This window comes from Mirounga leonina, unplaced genomic scaffold (genome assembly GCF_011800145.1).
Source record: "Mirounga leonina isolate KUSES-001 unplaced genomic scaffold, KU_Mleo_1.0 Mir_150, whole genome shotgun sequence".
Classification (NCBI taxonomy): domain Eukaryota; kingdom Metazoa; phylum Chordata; class Mammalia; order Carnivora; family Phocidae; genus Mirounga; species Mirounga leonina.
In genome coordinates, this window is record NW_023270374.1 from 28,041,374 (window position 1) to 28,054,339 (window position 12,966).

General features: G+C 46.7%; 1 protein-coding gene and 1 long non-coding RNA gene across 5 annotated transcripts in view; one reads left to right on the plus strand and one right to left on the minus strand.

Annotated features, from left to right (window-relative positions):
• LOC118011446 overlaps window positions 1–3,061 on the minus strand; it is a 111,773-nt gene extending 108,712 nt beyond the window's left edge. For both annotated transcript variants that reach the window (XR_004679468.1, XR_004679467.1), the window contains exons 1-2: window positions 2,980–3,061; window positions 1,328–1,422 (exon numbers count right to left, since the gene is read on the minus strand). This is a non-coding gene — a long non-coding RNA (uncharacterized LOC118011446). The remainder of the gene's footprint in view (window positions 1–1,327; window positions 1,423–2,979) is intronic.
• An 88-nt stretch (window positions 3,062–3,149) lies between these two features.
• LOC118011445 (respirasome Complex Assembly Factor 1) lies at window positions 3,150–12,462 on the plus strand. 3 transcript variants are annotated; one of them, XM_035006255.1, is made up of 4 exons: window positions 3,150–3,552; window positions 5,342–5,445; window positions 10,565–10,694; window positions 11,918–12,462. In XM_035006255.1, the coding sequence occupies exons 1-4, from the start codon at window positions 3,439–3,441 to the stop codon at window positions 11,957–11,959; spliced, it is 390 nt and encodes a 129-aa protein (XP_034862146.1). In that variant the 5' UTR covers window positions 3,150–3,438; the 3' UTR covers window positions 11,960–12,462. The 3 variants fall into 3 exon arrangements, with proteins under 3 accessions (XP_034862146.1, XP_034862147.1, XP_034862145.1); XM_035006254.1 differs by having other exon boundaries at window positions 3,182–3,552; window positions 11,867–11,952; XM_035006256.1 differs by lacking the exon at window positions 10,565–10,694 and having other exon boundaries at window positions 3,180–3,552.
• The last annotated feature ends 504 nt before the right edge of the window (window positions 12,463–12,966 follow it).

Sequence of the window (12,966 nt, forward strand, 5' to 3'; positions counted from 1 at the left end):
AAATAAATAAATAAATAATAAAAAAGAATCTACTGTTTTATTCCGATTGTCTCCATCGTCAGTGCCCCCCCATATCTCCTGAGTGACTTTAACAGTCTTTAAACTAGTCTCCCGCTCTGATCCTGTCCTCCAAAAAGCAGCCAGAGTGACCTTGCTAAGATGCAAACCTGAAAACTGAAGTGCCCCTGCTCAAATCCCTTCTGTGGCTTCCTCCACCCTTGGGACAAAAATAATTTCTTCATGGCCATCATCTAAAAGACAAGGGGGGTCTGGCCTCACATCTATGGATGAAGAGAAAAGTGAACCCTTGTGCACTGTTGGTGGGAATATAAATTGGCGCTGCCACTAGGGAAAACAATATGGAGGATCCTCAAAAAATTAAAAATAGAAATACACTATGATCCAGCAATTCCACTTTTGGGAATATAGAACACTAAGAAATAAGGAAATGAAAACACTAACTTGAAAAGGTATCTGTACCCCATGTTCATAGCAGCATTATTTACAATAACCAAGGCATGGAAACAACCTAAATGTCCACCAATGAATGAATGGATAAAGAAGTTGTGGTATATACACCATGGAATATTATTCAGCCACAAAAAATGAGGAAATCCTACCATTTGTGACAACATGTATGGACCCTGGAGGTTTATGCTGAGTAAAATAAGTCCGTGGGAGAAAGACAAATACTTTATGATCTCACCTACACGGGCAATCTTAAAAAAGACTCAGAAAAAGAGATTAGACTTGTGGTTACCAGAGGTGGGTAATGGGGGAGGGGGAGACGGAGGAAGGTAGTTAAAAGATACAAACTTCCAGTTGAGATAAATAAATGGTAAGGATGTAAGTTACAACATGAGGACAATAGCTAACAATGCTGTACTGATACACTGGAAAACTGTTAAAAAAATAAATCCTAAGTGTTCTCATCACAAAGAAAATTTTTTTTTTCTTTTCATTGCATCTATATGAGAAGACAGAATTGGCTGTATCTATTGTGGTGATCATTTCACAATATATGTAAATCAAACCATCAAGAGGTAGGCCTTAAACTTATACAGTGATGTATGTCAATTATATTTCAATAAAACTAGAAAAAACAAAAACAAATTCTTCAGCATGCCCCTCCCACTCCTTCCAAACTTGTGGCTTTATTCCCTACCAGTGGCTGACAGGGTTTCAACTCCTGGAATGCCCTCTTCTCTTCCTCTCCCTCTTCCCCTTAACTCCTACTCTTCCTTCAGAGCTCCATCTTTCCTAACCCTCCAGATCAAACTCCCCATTACAAACCTTTACCACCAGGCCCAGCAGACTGAAAACTTACCTTTTCTGTCTTGGACCTTGGGTGAGGTATTCTTCCAACAATCTATGACAGAATGAATGACAGTTTGTCTCCAGCACTGCATGCCCCCAGGGAATCTGTAAAAGAGGTTTTTGGATTTTTTTTTTTAAAGATTTATTTATTTGACAGAGAGAGAGCACAAGCAGGGGGAGCGGCAGGCAGAGGGAGAGGGAGAAGCAGGCTCCCCACTGAGCAGGGAGCCCATGTGGGGCTCCATCCCAGGACCCTGGGATCATGACCTGAGCCGAAGGCAGACACCCAACCATCTGAGCCACCCAGAGGCCCCAAACGTAAAAGAGGTTTTATACCAATGGTACACTTCCAAACTGGAGTCAGTTGGTTAGGCTTTAACCACAGTTTTGCATATGGGAGGGAACAAGGTTCAGAAAAAAGGCAGGGCTGAAAAAGAACAAGATCCATGTGAAAGTTGGAGGACTAAAAGATGTGGACCCATGTCAGGTATATGTCCCTCCCACCAGGTCCAGACAGAGTAATGTCTCTTGTTGTATATGTCATCTTTTGGGGTCCAGCTTCACTCAACCTATTGAAAGAGGATCTTGGAATTGAGTTGTGATTGAAAACACCAACTATGGAATTCTGAAAAAGCTCCCTAGGAGATTCTGTTGTTTGCCTAGGGGGAGAAATTCAGGTCAATGTTGACAGGTATACAAAGGATGTTCTGACTTCATTGATATTCTGACCTCACTAGTATTCTTTAAGACTAAAAGCTTAGGGGCACCTGGTGGCTCAGTTGGTTGGGCAACTGCCTTTGGCTCAGGTCATGATCCCGAGGTCCTGGGATGGAGCCCTGCATCAAGCTCCCTGCTCAGCAAGAGAGTCTGCTTCTCCCCCTCCCCCTGCTCATGCTCTCTCTCTCACACTCACTCTCTCTTTCCAAAAAAAAAAGACTAAAAACTTAAGGTTAAGAGTAAAGATTTTGGAGTCAGACCGACCCAGGTACTAGCTGAATGATTCCAGACAAGTCAGCCTCTATAAACCCACCAACAGAAGGGCTTTGGTCTCAACTTATTTCATAGTACAATGCACAAGGCACCACCTGGAGGGCTTACTAAAATGCTGATTATGGGCTGCACTCCCACAGTTTCTGCTTTGGCAGTTCTGGGATGGGGTCCGAGACTCTGCATCTCTAATCAAGTTCCTAGGTGATGTGGCTGCTGGTGGTCCAGACACATATGTTGTGAACCACTGTCCTAGCACACAGTGAGGACACAGTAGATGAATACTCAGATATTCTGACAGCTAATAAAGTACTTTCTGCACTCCCCCCACCCCAAACCCTGCCTCAGGAGTTCTCAACTGGTTCCAACTTGCCATATGGCCTTAGAAAATCTTTCCCCCTCTTTGGATCTCAGGTCTCACATTTGCCAAAAGAGGGTATGGGCCAAGATGAGACACTAAATTAATACAGAAAACAGTTTACATCCTGAACAGGGTCCTACGGAACTTGCAGGGGTTACGGGAGAAAATGAGCAAGGGCTAAATCCTGAGGGGGCCGCTGGGGACTTCCGGGGAGCCAGTTTTGGGCTCCGAAAGACGCGGAAAAACAGGGCCGCGTTCTACCCCACTGCTCTAGGGGACAAACCGTGGAGGGCTGGGCGACGCTCAAGTCTAACCTCGGCTCTCTGACGCCGTTCTCCAGTCTCCACAGCGCCTCCTCGCGCTCGCGTCACCATCCCCACCTAGATTGTCCCTTCCCACTCACCCTACCGTGCGCCTGGCGGAAGCTTGCCGTCACTTCCGTCACGCGTAGAGCGCTTGCGCCGAGGGGACGGCTGCGCTTTCTCTCGGACGGCTGCACGGCTGTGGATTGGCTGCGTGGGTTCGCCGGCGGGAGGACGCGCTGCGCTGCGTTGCTCCTCCCTCCGCAGCGCCAGGTCTCGATTGAGCGAGTGAGCGAGCCGAGCCGGCGTTTTGGCAGAGTGAAGGCAGCCGCAGCGCGCTACCGAACCTGACCACTGACTCTGTCGCTGTCGCCGCCGCCGCCCTGCGCGCCGTGACGCGCGACCCCAGAGCCCGACACCTTTGGCCTGGCCCGCGCGCCCCTGGCCCGGCCCGGGCGGCGCGACGGGAGGATGAGCGGCGGGCGGCGAAAGGAGGAGCCGCCTCAGCCGCAGCTGGCCAACGGGGCCCTTAAAGTCTCTGTCTGGAGCAAGGTGCTGCGGAGCGACGCGGCCTGGGAGGACAAGGTGCGGTGGGACCTGGCGAGGGCGCAGGTTCGAGGAGCCGGCTGGGACTCGGGGACGAATGGACAGGCCCGAGCCTGCCCCTGCCCGCTCTGGGCGCGGCCGAGTGTTTGGCGTGGGGAGGTGGGTGGGTGCGGGTGGCACAAAGGTGTCGGGGCGAACTTGGCGGGCCCGGCGGGCCTGACAGCGGGGCTCGGGGCTCACCGCGGAGTGGCCTAAGCGTGAAGCCGCCGGGGTCACGCGGGAAGCAGCGAGGAGGGGGCACAGGAGTTGCCACCCGCGGGCAGGGCGTGTGCCTGAACGGCGAGAGTGAGCTGAATTCGACCTCCGCCTTTTACTGCCAGTAGGATCTTCAGTAAGTGACTTACCTTTTCCGAATTAACTGCTTAGTACGGTCGTTAGCACGAACAGTAACGGTAACAGTCTTCCAGGGAAGACTCTGCCGGGTGCTCTCTCCACGCATTATCTCACTCAGTTCTCAGAACAGCTCTGAAGTGGGGTACCGTGGTGCAGGAAAGCGTTGAGCACGTGATGAGGCTCACTAAAGGTGAGCTGCCATTGCTTTTTTATTGGATGAGAAATCCCAAATGCCTTAATAATTGCGAGAGAGGGGAGACTGAGACCACCTCTCAGAGGTGTGGGAGAGGAGGGAGGGAGAGAGGGGGAAACCACCCAGTGTTTGTGAGAAACGGTTGGGGCTTCAAGATGTTTTCACTGGTCACACAATTTCAGGAGATCTGGGTGTAGGCACTCCCCAACGCTGCTTCATGATCTGGAAGGGACCAACACAGCTTGATTCCAGTTGGCCTGAAAAGAATGTTGTTATTTGCAGTTTTTCCCTTGTTTTTCTGGACTGATGAAGTGGGTTCTCCTTCCTGGAGTTCCTTTAAGGGGGGTGGGGGGTGGGAGGTACTTCCTGAAGGTGCCCTTGTCCTGCCCCCAGCCCTGCCCAGTTCTTGTAAAACCTTTCTGATCTGCTGTGTCATTTCTTTCTTTCGTTCTTGTACAAGGACTGGTTTCTGCAGTCTGGGGCAGGTCAGAAACCTGAGTCTTCAGTGTCCTTGTATGAAAATCAGATATGCTGGGGGCGCCTGGGTGGCTCAGTTGGTTAAGCGACTGCCTTCGGCTCAGGTCATGATCCCAGGGTCCTGGGATCGAGCCCCGCATCGGGCTCCCGGCTCAGCGGGGAGCCTGCTTCTCCCTCTGACCCTCTCCTCTCTCATGCTGTTTCTCTCTCGCTCGCTCTCTAATAAATAAATAAATAAAATCTTTAAAAAAAAAAAAAAAGAAAATCAGATATGCTGGGACCAGCCTTCAGTACTTCTGTTTCTAATTCCTTTCTTCGTTGTGACTTATTCCAAATTCAGGGTGCAGGAAGATGGTGCTGAGTAGGTTAATAGCCCTTCTGCCTATGGATAGTCTGTCTAGATCTTTCCTCTGAGGGTCGGACAAGAGTGTTCTGTGGCCGGTAGCACAGTTACCATCACAGCCATTTCACACAAGCCGTTTCATTTTTGAAGCTTCTAAAAAAAGTAAATAATTTTTCTAAAATGTTTACTTAGCACACAGGCCCGGAAGTCATCACTTAAGAGAACTAAGTATATCATTTTTTGTTTTTAAAGCATGTTTTAGTATAAGAGGTGGAGTTAAGAAAACTACATACTATTGCTCTTGGAGAAATTTCTCTGGAAGATGTGTTTATGGCAGAAAGCTTTTTTATTCCTCACCTATTACAGAGGCTCGCATGTGGCACCCACTGCAGATAATGCATGCATTCTCTTTCTTTCTACAGGATGAATTTTTAGATGTGATCTACTGGTTCCGACAGATCATTGCTGTGGTCCTAGGTGTCATTTGGGGAGTCTTACCATTGCGGGGTTTCTTGGGAATAGCAGGGTAAGTCTTGGGTATGTTCCATTTTCATGATATCATTTCAAATAGAGATTTTGTTTCCTTTTTATGGAAAAGGCCATTGCTAAGTTGGAGGATATATATAGATAAAATAAGTATATATGTATGTATGTTATATATTTCTCTCTATATGTAGGGTTTTTGTTTTTTTTTTTTAAAGATGACTGTGTGTGTATGTGTGAGAGAAGTTACAAAGGCAAAAAAGTAGCCCCATGATGGCACTCCTGGGTCTGGTGCAGCACTCCTCAGTTCAGCAGGCCTGGGAGCATCTTAGGTTAGACATGTTATCTTTCCAGACACTGGACTGAGCCAGTCTATTCATTCATGGGTCCAAAGGGATCTCATGCAAGAGGCTACTGCATTGCCTGTTGGTGGCAGGCATCTAGTTCTGGCATGACCTTTGTACCAGTGGAAATTTGGAAAGTAGAGGAACTTCTGTACTTGGTGACCACTCCCTTATGACTGGCACTGTGCTAGATGTCTTGGATCTTGGCTTTGACAGAAGTTATTTCAGATCCCTACTTTTTAAAGATTTTTTTTTTTTTGACAGAGATACAGTGAGAGAGGGAACACAAGCAGGGGGAGTGGGAGAGGGAGAAGCAGGCTTCCTGCTGAGCAGGGAACCCGATGCGGGGCTCGATCCCAGGACCCCAGGACCATGACCTGAGCCGAAGGCAGATGCTTAACGACTGAGCCACCCAGGCGCCCCCAGATCCCTACTTTTTAAAAGCAATGAGAAAGTAGAAGGTTGGGCCCTCCACTTTTTACTGTGTTTCCATGGCCAGTGGCAGCACAGCTGACACTTACCCCTGGTCTTGGCTCAGCTTGTTAACAAGCAACTGAAAGTGATGAGTCCACATGCCTACCAGACTGAATTAAAAGGATGTGTAGGAGGGCCACCTGGCTGGCTCAGTCGTTAAGCATCTGCCTTAGGCTCAGGTCATGATCCCAGGGTCCTGGGATCGAGCCCTACATCAGGCTCCCTGCGCCACAGGAAGCCGGCTTCTCCCTCTCCCACTCCCCCTGCTTGTGTTCCCTCTCTCTCTGTCTCTCTCGTCAAATAAATAAAATCTTTAAAAAAAAAAGGATGTGTAGGAGTTGTCTCAAGATAGGAATTGTGGGTAAGCTACAGTGGGAAATGGACAGGCAAGCTTGTGAGTTGTTTTTTTTTTTCCACACAGGAACTGTGATCCTTAACCATGGAACATCACATTGGTTGTTTTAGGGGTGATCACATCTCTTATTCCCTCACTCTAGGGTGAAAAGGGTGAAATAGATTTCAAATTCATTTGAGTTCCTTATTTTCTCAGAAGATAACCCAAAAGGAATGTACAGTCTTCTCTTCTAACTAAAAAGTTTTTGATTTATGATACTGAGCAAAACATTTGTCTAAGGAAAGGAGTTATGTTATGCTCTGCCTAACCTTGCTGGAGTGGACATGTGATGAGTTCTGAGTGATGGTGAGGAGACACAGGACCTGGGGTTCATAGGTCTTCCCTAGTTGGAGGAAGTGTATAGATACTCTTCAGAATGTTGGTCATCCCATTTGAGCTTTCTGTGAAAGAAAAGGCAGATAAGAGGAAAGGTCAGAGAAAGGGGGAAGGCAGTCTAAAGACAAGAGGGAGTCTCTCATCTTCCCAAGGCCACTTTTCTAGGAGAGAAGAACACTGGTTCAGACCCCTTGCCCCCATCTCATCTTGCAGGATTCCTAAGAGAGTTCTCTGAAGTCACCCAATCTAGGAATAATATAACAAAGACCAGAGTTAGTTTAGTATCCTTCCCACTGTGGCAGATGAGTTAAGCTGCTTAGAGATCTCTTTTTTCTTGTAACTGTAAAAAGCTCTGGATTCAAGTTCCAGCTCTGCCACCTTCAAGCTACATAATTTTGGGCTCATCTCTCTGAGCTTCCATTCTCTCATCATTAAAAGGGGGGACTAAAAGTGCCCTCCTCATAAGATGGATGTGTGAACTAAATAATGCAAATAAATTCCTAAATGTAGTGCTTAGTACATCATATTGCACTCCATAAATGGTTCACTGCAGTCATATGATTAGCTTTACAAAGAGTGCTAAAAATGGCTATTGAGAAAACAGGAAAGGAGGTATTTGGGAGTGAATTCGCTTCGGAGTGGCTCACCCATAGTGCTGCGTTCTCAGGACTGCCTGTTTCCTGGGGTTCGGTCCCATGCTGTCCTGCCAGAGCCAGTTTCTCTCACTCCAAACAAATCCCTTCCTCCTTTGGTTGGCACCTTTTCCCTTGCTCTTGGAAAGGGCCCAAGGACATTGATTTTTCCACACACTCCCTCTCTTCATCTGCCTGACCCAGTTGCCTGGGCTTAGGGCAGGACTGCTCTGGTGCTCCATTCTGGTGACCCTCTTCTCTCCACTTTGTGCCTTAACTACCCTCTGTCTGGGCTCCACCTTGGCTTCTCTTCATTTCTGGTGCGGCGACAGTGAGGGCATATTCAGATAAAACCATTTTCCCGTTCTCATTATTTATAGTTTGCCTGAGAACTGAGTGGTGGTTCTGCCCTGCAGAGGTTTTGTGTCATCCCTTCTTGCCTCTCTGTCTCTCATAGAGCCTGGCATAATGATTAATAGGTGTTCAGTGAATGCTTGTTAAAATTTTTTAAAACCTGAAATGAATTCCTATCGATCCTTGAAAGCAGGGTCATACCTTACTATTGTCATGTAGCCTCCCAGCCCTGAAATCAGAGTATTTGTTAGAGGTTCATTATTTTGTTAAAATTCGGAATTTTTAGGATAGAGTTTTAAAAAGTGCATTGGAGAGTCTTTGTAAGGTTTTTTTCCCCAGCCCCAATCCACGTTCATTTCTTTGTCTATACATCTGTGTAATTCTCTCCCCCGTTTACAATACAGGATTTATGCCCGTTTTTTTTTTTTTTTAAAGATTTTATTTATTTATTTGATAGATGGCAAGAGAGGGAGCACAAGGAGAGGGAGTGGCAGAGGGAGAAGCAGGCTTCCTGCGGTGCACGGAGCCTGATGCGGGGCTCGATCCCAGGACCCTGGGATCATGACCTGAGCTGAAGGCAGATGCTTAACGACTGAGCCACCCAGGCGCCCCTGGATGTATACCCATCTTTAAAGCTCAGTTTGAGCCCCTCCAGTCCTTTCCTGAGCCCTCCCCCTTGACCACCAGACGTTTAAAGGCCTTTGTTTCTGTGACTTCACTTGCTACTTAGTGTGTGACCCTTGGAAGGCAGGGGCCCAGTTAGCTCTTTTCTTTCTGTCATCCCTTATTTCCTCACATTTCCCTATATCGTATCACTAAGCAACCACTTTCATAGGCAGAGACTCACAATGAGTCTCAGCCATTCTCCAGCCCTAGCTTATTAGCTGAATCCCAGAGTAACATTTCTGAGTCCTGCTAGTAATCTCTGTCTGGAACCACTAACAGCCTGTCCAAAATGAATCTCCATGGGGCACCTGGGTGGCCCAGTTGGTTGAGCGCCCGGCTCTGGATTTCAGCTCAGGTCATGATCTCAGGGTCCTCGGATTAAGCCCCGCATTGGGCTCTGTGCTCAGCGGGCAGTCTGCTTGAGGATTCTGTCTCCCTCTTCTGCCCTTCCTCCCGCTCACGCATGTGTGCTCTCTCTAAAATACATAAATCAGTCTTTCAAAAACAAAACAAAATGAAACTCCTGACAGAGAGAGGCAGCCAGATTGGCTAGGTCCCAAGATTTCTGGCAGAAGATAAGGATGTGGCTACAACATGACCAAGCCAAGGACTGTATTTTGTGTGAAATCCAAGAAAAACCTGCTCTTCCTGGCTCCCTGCCTGTTACTGGAACCATTATACTCCCAGACCCTTAGGCTTGAAGACTTTGAGTCTCTTACCTCCCCATTCAGCCATTTTCCCAGTCCCTGTCCTCAAGCTTTATTTCTGCTCATGTCATAAAACATGGTACAAGTCTAAACCAGTCTCCCAGCTCCTGTTCCCCCAACTCATGAGAAAGCCTATACTTTCCTCACAAACTAGACTTCTGGGATGCCTAGCTGGCTCAGCCAGTAGAGCATGCGACTCTCGATCTCAGGGTTATGGGTTTGAGCCCCTGGTTGGGTATAGAGATTACTTAAAAATAAAATCTTTAAAACAAAAACAAAAAAACTAGACTTCTGACGTATGTATACTCTGTCTCATGCTCAAACAGCCCCAGGGTCTGCCCCCTACCCCTTATACTGATGGACACTCCTCAGCATCATCATACTGCCCTGCCCCACACCAGCCTACACTTCATCCATTACGAGGAACTAGTTCTTTGCATTTTCCCCACCGCAGCCTTCAGGAGCAGTGTGGCCTAAAACATATAGTCCCCCATTAAATTAGATGCTGTAACTTGGAAGATCATAAAGTGTTGATCACTTTACAAAAATTTCTACGTGATGACTGTACCAAGAGATAAGTAGATCAGGGTGATAACATTACACTTCACTGCATTCTAAATGCTTCATTAGTTAATACAATATGGGGGATCAGAGACCTTCCTGGAGGTGCTCACGAACCTGTGGTTTCAGTTCCATGCTCACGGCTGCTTTTGGCCTCCGAATAGGTGGCTGAGGTAGAGCAGGAACTGTCAGTGCTCACCTCTGCATCAAGTGCAGTAGCAGCCAGTGGACATCTGGAAATTGTCTCCCACTGGGAATGAATGCAGGAGCTGCTTTAGTTCGCTTGCTTGTTCCACTAGGCCATGAAGCAGCAGCCTGACGTGTATTTGTCCCATGGCCACCCCACCCCAGCTGGAGCTACTTGGAGGCCCATGTCAGGTACTAGTCCTGGTTTGGGATGGTTTGGCTACTATTCTCTCTTACTCTGAAGGAGCTTGGAGAACTTTTGTGTGCTTTTAAATTTTTTAAAAAAATTTTTGCTGGGCATCTAAATAAAAGTTGCTTTTTATGCCTCTAGCTCAACCACTGGGCAGTTCCATTGAGGGTCTAGGTCCATGTATTATTTTTCACTTGCCCCCATAATACAAGTACTTAACTGTGCAACAGTGAGTGTCCTGGTAGGGCTGGACTGTGATAGTGGAGTTCTAAGTCTTCTGAGCTCATAGTTTGTGTTTGGTGCTTGTCCTCCCTCCAGATTCTGCCTGATCAATGCAGGAGTCCTGTATCTCTACTTCAGCAACTACCTACAGATAGATGAGGAAGAATATGGTGGCACATGGGAGCTCACAAAAGAAGGGTTTATGACATCTTTTGCCTTGTTCATGGTATGTATAGCTGATAGTTATATAGTAAATCCTGCTGTTTCTCAAGGGGAGCACACTGATTGGGTTACACTTTGTGATTGGGGTGTACCATTTTCCAAAAGGTTCCAGGGATTGGAGGGCATTTCCTCCATCAGTCCAGTTGTCACAAAAGATGTGGTGTGGTACACTGTAGTCTCCCTGTTGGTCTACACACCCAGGGCCTGTCATCAGCTTCTACGTCTGATTCTCAAATGTGGTTGCATAATAGAAACTAGGAAACATTTACAAATACATTTATGGCATTCATAATAGCTGGAAAAGCGCAAACAACCATCACCTGGTCAGTAGATATAAATAAAATGTTGTATATCCATATGGTATTCGACCATAAAAAGGAATAAAGTACTGGTAGGGGCTACAACTTTGATGAATTTTGAAAACGTTATGCTGAGTGAAAGAAGCCAGACACAAAACATGTTACGTGATTCCATTTATGTAAAATGTCCAGAATAGGCAAATCCACACAGATAAAAAAACAAAAAAAGTAGATGAGTGGTTGCCAGTGACCGGGGGGAGGGGGGAGACAGACAGAGAAATGGGAAGAAACTGAGGATGATGAAAATGTTCCAGAATCAGTGTGATCTTTGCACAACTCTGTGAATATACTAAAAACCTCTGTATTGTATATATATATATTTTTTTTCTATTAAATACTTTAAAAGGTGAACTTTATGAAATATGAATCATATCTCAAAATTAATTTTTTTTAAAAATTGTAGACTCTGGCCCAAATCAGTAAAATCAAAATCCCTGGGTGGGGGTGCCTGGGCATACATATGTATTAAGGTCCCAGGAGATTGCAGTGAATAACCAGTTTTGAGAACCTCTGCTTTATTTGATATGAAGCTGACAGGGTATGGTGGTGGTTTGTTTTTCACATTTGTTGCTAATCCTAACCCTTTACCTGTATCAGTTCCACATCTATAACTCCACTCCCTGGTGCTCCAGTTGCTTTTTGGTTGAGAGGGAAGCTTGTCCATGGTCTCTTTGTTAGCACTGTGGGTGATCCTGGGCTCTGTCAGAGACAGCTTCATTTCAGTGAACTTATTTAGGCCTCCCGGCTGATTGCATTGAATAACCCCTGGGAAGCCCACTGTGCACACATTCTTTGACATTTTTGTTTTGTGGAATAGGTGCCTGTGTTGACCCAGGTGACCTACGACCATTGCTTATCTCCTCTCTAGGTCATTTGGATCATTTTTTACACTGCCATCCACTATGACTGATGGTGTACAGACCCCACCTACTCTCTGTCCGGTCCAAAGGACCCTCGTAGTTACAGCACAGAAACATGATTGTAGGGGCACCCCAGCCACGTGGAACCTGGAAGACCCATGTTTCCTGGACCAAGAATCATTGTGTTGGGCATCAGTGTTTTCTGCAAGGGTTGTGATCTGAAACTTTTTAAAGAACCATCCGCCTTTTGGGGAAGCATTTCTGAATTGTCCATCACCAACCATTCCTTCTTGGATATCATCATGAAACACCTGTTTGCTGATCGGAGCTGTCATTTAATTTGATGCACCTCTGGATCCGGATGAAACATTAAATTGTCTTCCTCACTTCTCCATCAGGTGTACAGTTTTTAAACTATCAGTGGCATTTCAAGTCTTCTGAAAACAGAGTGGCAGTATGTGCGTGGTCCATAGCACCGTACAAGCAGCATCTAATAAGTTTTCCTTGTAGAACGTTTTCGGGTACTTGAATAAATCAAATCTTTAATTGAGAACCTGTTGATGATACCTATTAAAGCCTTTCTCACATCACCTCTAGCCTCAGAACCCTACCCTCCATCCTCATCCCTCTTCCTCCTCTCCCTGATCCTGTAGTAGCTCCAGCCAGGCCTGTCTTCCTTAATGGGCAGCAGGGAAATCAAGGGCTAGAGTTGGTGTAGGCTGTGGCCTTGGCTTTGTGGAGAGAGGCTTACTGACTTCTGATGCCCCTGCCCGGTGCTGAGAGACGTGACTGACCACTGCAGTGTGCTAGACCCAGAAGGTGCCATTTTGGGTTTGGCCACAAGATAGCAAGGCCACTGTAGCCAGGAAAGCTTAGGCAGATTCAAATGATAAGCCACAAAATGAAATAGAGATCTTGGAGCTAGGACTGTCCAGAGAAGAGGTTTGATGGGGCTGTTTGAGACCTGGACTGTCAGAGGTCCCCTTTGCTCTGGGGGGCCAGGTGGAGGCTGGGCATTCCGGTTCTGTTGCTGTGGGAAGACATCCATCCCTTTGCT